At 31.5% G+C, this 5,565-nt stretch overlaps 1 protein-coding gene across 1 annotated transcript; it reads right to left on the bottom strand.

The window, feature by feature from the left end:
- Nucleotides 1–397: 397 nt before the first annotated feature.
- LOC103500232 (glycerol-3-phosphate acyltransferase 5-like) lies at nucleotides 398–3,072 on the bottom strand. The gene is made up of 2 exons (XM_008463468.3): nucleotides 2,295–3,072; nucleotides 398–1,659 (listed from the first exon to the last, which is right to left on the bottom strand). The coding sequence occupies exons 1-2, from the start codon at nucleotides 2,853–2,855 to the stop codon at nucleotides 724–726; spliced, it is 1,497 nt and encodes a 498-aa protein (XP_008461690.2). The 5' UTR covers nucleotides 2,856–3,072; the 3' UTR covers nucleotides 398–723.
- Between the last annotated feature and the right edge of the window lie 2,493 nt (nucleotides 3,073–5,565).

Consider the following 5,565-nt stretch of genomic DNA (forward strand, 5'->3'; position numbering starts at 1 on the left):
GTAATTTAAAAGTTTTATAGAATTTTAGAGACCAACCAAATGGATTTTTTAGAACAAAAGAAAATTGAAACTAAACTTAATACAACCACAAATAAACCCCTAAACCATAAGGATGAAATAAAAATTTTAAAACAGATATAAGCATCATATATTTAAATTTGCCAAAATTTGAAGAGACCAAACCTATAGATTTAATTTGTATCTTAATTTTAATTTTTGTGAATTTTACCCCTCAATTTAAATGAAGTACAATTTATGTTCACTAAATCATATGGTAATTTAATTACCTATTTGATTCTTCTCTCAACATTCCATATATAATTGTGATAGAATTGAAGATCATGACTTTTTTTTTTTTATTGCACATGATCAATTATTTTATTCTTGAATTATATAATAAAATCAAAACATTTGTGCTTAGAATCTTTTTATTATTATTTTAAATACGTCAATTTAATTAAGTATAATTCCAACTAATAAAATCATCGATACATTATAACTTTAAAATCAAAACTCAGTGCCTAACTAAAATAAAAATCTAACCACACAATAAAATTATAACATATGATTATTTATTCTACATTTCCACTAAATTCAAAACAAAAAGAATCTAAATTCCAATTAAAAAAACAAAAAAAATGAAAAAGAAAAAAGAAAAAAGAAAAAAGATAAAACGGTAATGAACAAACAAAACCAAACCTAACAAAAGCAAATAGATATGATCTAAATAAGGTGAACAAAGGGCTTTAATTTGGCAACCACCTTCTTGAGTTGATCAACCAACGAAACATACGACACCGTTCCATCGTTCCCGGCCAAAACTCTATACTTATCTTTTCTAGTAAAATTCGTACATTCAAACCCCAAACTTGCCGCCAACATCCTCTGCACGTGATTCGCCACCTCATGCGGGTTTTTCCCGGCCGAGCAAGTTGCCTCCACCGGCAACTGGTTCAAAAACGTCACCTCATACACCGGTCGTGGGTTCATGAAGAAGAAAACCGGGTCCAACCCCTTCCATCCTCGAGCCGTAGTTGCATGGAAAAACCCAACTCGGTAATTCATAGCCACCGGTACAATCCTGTCCGTTAGCTCCGCAAATAGCGCGCTGAATCTCAGGAGGAACGGTTCCCGACATGTCGTTCCCTCGGGGCAAACAACTAGGTCGCCTTTGGATAACTCTCTTTTGATCTTCTCCGCGTCGACATGTCGGATTCGGGTTAATCGAACGGTGGGGATTGGGGAAAGGATTTCGGTTAGGCGAGAGATGGAGTAGGTCACGGCGGGGACTTTGCGGCGGAGCACGGTGGCGAGGACGACGGGGTCCATTAGGGTGCGGTGGGTGCAGACGAAGAGAACACCGGAGGTGGAGTTGCCGGAGAGCGGCGGCGGGGGGTGGCCTCTGACGATGACTTTGCCGCCGAAAAGGCGAGTGACGTAAGGGATGGCCCACATTGGTAGAATTAAGCCGATGGTGATTCGGAGGACGGCGAGGATTATGCCGAGTGGGACCCATAGGATGATTAGGAGGGCGGTGGTCGGAGTTGGGCGGTTGACGAGGCGACCGTCGTGGAAAATGACCGGTGACGGTCGGAGATCTTGGTGACGTGGAGTGTGGTCACGAATTTGGGTAATTGTTAATGGCGAGTGCATCTGTTCCTGCAAGATTAATTACAATGATGCAATTTTTGTCAATATAATTAAAAGATAAGGGCTTTTTGTTTTTCAATCCAAATTTTGAGACAAAAATATGTAAAGATATGGTTTGATAAGAAGCTTTTACTTTTCACATTTTTATAGAAATTTAATTTGGCTAAACCAACTTTTCACACAAATAAAAACCGATCAAATTCAACTAGTTTTGGTAATTTTCTTTTTCCATCCTTTTTCTATTTTGACTTCTTCCTACTCCTTGATTAATTATATGTACTATCCTTTTTTTTTTGTTTTTTTACCAAAGGCTCACACTTAGATTAATTCAAGTTACTCCATATTCAAATTTTAGTATAGTTTATCCATTTAACTTTCTCGTTCACTTTATATTAAATCTTGTAACTTGTCAATTTTTCTACTGCTTCTAAATACAAAGGAGTAAAGTAGCCAAAGGAAAGTGTTAATTTTAGTATCTAAATATATATAGCTTAGCTACGTACCAATTTGCAATATCTTTTGTTTAAACGTTACAGTTAATTAAAACAGTTGGAAATCTTTAAAAGATATATTTACTCAAAAATTAAAAAAAAAAAATGTAACATTTAGTATTGTTAGAGCATGCAAAAAATTGTCAAACTAACCTCACAAAGATCCAAAATGGAAGAACATGATGAAGGTCTTCCTAAACCCATACTAGGCCTTCTTCCACCATTACCCAAGTCAAAAACCTCATAAATCTCATCAACAACAGAACCAAATCCTCCCTCCACGAGCCCCGTCGCAAACCCAAATCGATTAAACCCAAGCTCGCACCCAATGACCTCGTCGGCAAGTATATGCTCCTTTACAAACCTCTCTACCATAACCCTTGGCAACTTGGTCACCACCACTCGTTTCTTAAACCCGCTTGTCACTTTCCAAACGTTCATATTCAAATCATCCATAAAAAACTTCGGTAAAACTGCTCTTGAAACCGACTCGATCTCTGCCTTTCGAACACCGAACACTGCTACAAACGTTGCCAATCTCAGCCCAAACTCTTCCATCCCCGCTGCCTCAAGAAGGCGTATGAGTGGCCACGAGAAGAGCAATAACGCAAACCGGATGAGACCGGAGGCCTCGAAAGCCATCAACATGAAGTAGGAGAATACATCAGAGCTCATCAACAAAGTGCCTTCTAGCTCTGCAATTACAGACTCCATTTTTTCTTTGTTTTTTTGTTTTTTTTTGTTTTCCTTAATTTGGGTTTGCGAAAGATTATTATACCTAATTTTTTGGATTCTAAATTCTAATTGGCTTTTGGTTTCTTGTTTTGGATTGGAAATGAAAGAAGGGTTTATAAAATGGGATTGGCGTCTTCTTTTGACTGTTTTATAATTTTATTTCTTTGCAAGAGGGAATTTTGGCAGTTTATCAGTTTACAACTACCAACTCTCCTTTTATGCTATTTCTTCCAAATCTCACCCATATTTCTCTCTTATTTCTTTTTCTCATTCTCTCTCTTTCTAACTTTGTAAACAAAAAGTAATCTAACTCAACAAAAATATTTAAATAATTTGTTTAAAGATAAATTAAATTACAAAATATATTTTTAGATTTGCGTTTATTTTTTTCTTGAAAACTTTAATTAAATGTAGAGCCTTGAACTTCAAACTTTATTATTTTTAATATTATAGTATATTACAATATACTTGATATTTCGACGTCTTTAAAATCTCGTAAATTTATTATAAACGAAAGTGAGAGTTTAGAGTTTTTATAAAAACATAAAATTTAATTTTAGATATATAATAGATCAACTAATTTATTTATTCAATTTTTAATAAATTAATGACATATTAAAAAAAATTGAAAGTTCATAAATTCGCTTATTAATTTAGAAAAAATTGAAAGACATATTTTCAAGGGGTGTTTGCAAAAATAACAAAAAAAAATTATAATAATAGGATTTATGTGTCTGTATTTACTAAATTACAAAAGTAACAAATTTAAAATCGAATAGCCCTCTAATACCCATCTGATAACCTGATATATCTAATTACTTGTCATATTTCTTATATATAAAATAAAAGTGTTATGAATTGTTTTTTCTAAAGTTTTTGTCACCTGATGCAATTTCTCCATTTTTAAAGTTTAAAATTCTTTTTGACACAAATTTTAAAAAGAATTTAGAAATTAATCTATAATTTGATTTTTTAATAGAAATATCCTGTTTTTTTTTTTTTTAAATTTTGAGAGAAATTCCATATATTATCAATATGTATTTAATATTTTTAAAAATAAAAAGAAAAAAAAGATGTAACGTTGAATAATTAGAAGAAAGAAAATGATAATACGCCACGGAAAATACAAAATTAAGGTTGGATGACTAAACCCCAACAACCTGGGCGAATTCAGAATTGGAATTGTTGTGTGCACACGTGTCATCATGTAAATGGATGAGCTGGCGTGATACTTTAGGTTTACTTAACATGGAATTACCCACAACCCCATATACGTACGTAGCTTATCTACGTGGAAAATCATTTTTATATATATACTCAAAAAAGCCACCCCCTTTTCTTTTCTTTTCTTTCTTTTATTTTTGGTTATATTTGAATGTTTCAATTTTTATTAAAAATTTCCATTTTTATTCCATGAGAGTTGTTCATCTAGCCACAATATATTATTTATTACTTTTTTTTTATTTATTATTATTTTTCTAGGTTCTTTTGACCTTTTATACTTTGACTATTTGATAATGAAATTACACAATTATTCTAGAAGTGTCTTTTGAAAGTTTATTTTTTTTCTTTTTGGATGAATAAATTCTAAGTTTATACACTCCTTATAGATATTGATACCAAGATTTGATCAAGAAGGCATATCTGATCTTTACGAAATAACAATAGTAAATTTGTGATATAGGAAAATAGTTCGCTCCTTTTGCAAGGAAAAAAAAACTTAGACATCGATATAGTGTAAACCATAAGCATTCTGATACTTAAGTCAGAAGGTGGAAGGAATAAATAGTACATGATTTAACTTATTAGTCCACTTATGTTATTTTTTTGTCTTATTTATATGTTTTTACCATTTTCTTATTTGATTATCTAATTAAAGTTTCATCCATTTTTATTTAGGCTTATGATGGGCTCATCAACCCTGGGCCATCATTGATAGGCTCGATCACATGCATGGTCGAGGCCTACTGTGCCCATATTTCTTTCAGTTTTGCTCTTCTCTTCTTTATTTATTGACCATTTATATATTTGATTCTAGAATCTACTCACTATTAAAATTAAAGACTCTTTTATTTTCTTTGTTCGTCTTTTAAATCCGTGTTTATATATATATTGTTACTCTCTATCTAATTTAGCTAATTTTTGTAGTTAGAAAAAAAGAGTCAAATATCAAAACCATAAACTAGAAATGGATACTGAATTTATATTATAAATTGGATTCATCTACTAAACTCTATTTAAATTTAGAGATTTCCTACCATTTCGATAGTATTTTACTCCATATTTACAGATAAAAGAAAAATGACATCCCTCCATGGAAGAAAAGATGATCAGATGATATATGACAATATTTGAGATAATTCTTATTTTTTAGTGTAATGGAAGGAAAAAATTCAAGCCACTAGCTATCACTCAAATATTCACATGTCATTTGAGTTATGTTTGATTTGACAAATAATTCTTATCTTTAAGTTGTTATTTTATATCATATTAATTTTTTACTTTTAGTTCAACCTATACTAATATAATTAATTTTAAGATCTATTGAAAATACAGATATTTAAGTTAGACCGTAGGGAAAAAATTTAAAATGTAATAAAATAGAACTGTTTAAGAAAAGTATTTTAAATTAAAAAGATTAATCTCTACTACTCATGTTACTCTATTATTTGGGAGCAAAAACTTGATG

Source organism: Cucumis melo, chromosome 10, assembly GCF_025177605.1.
Source record: "Cucumis melo cultivar AY chromosome 10, USDA_Cmelo_AY_1.0, whole genome shotgun sequence".
Taxonomy (NCBI): Eukaryota; Viridiplantae; Streptophyta; class Magnoliopsida; order Cucurbitales; family Cucurbitaceae; genus Cucumis; species Cucumis melo.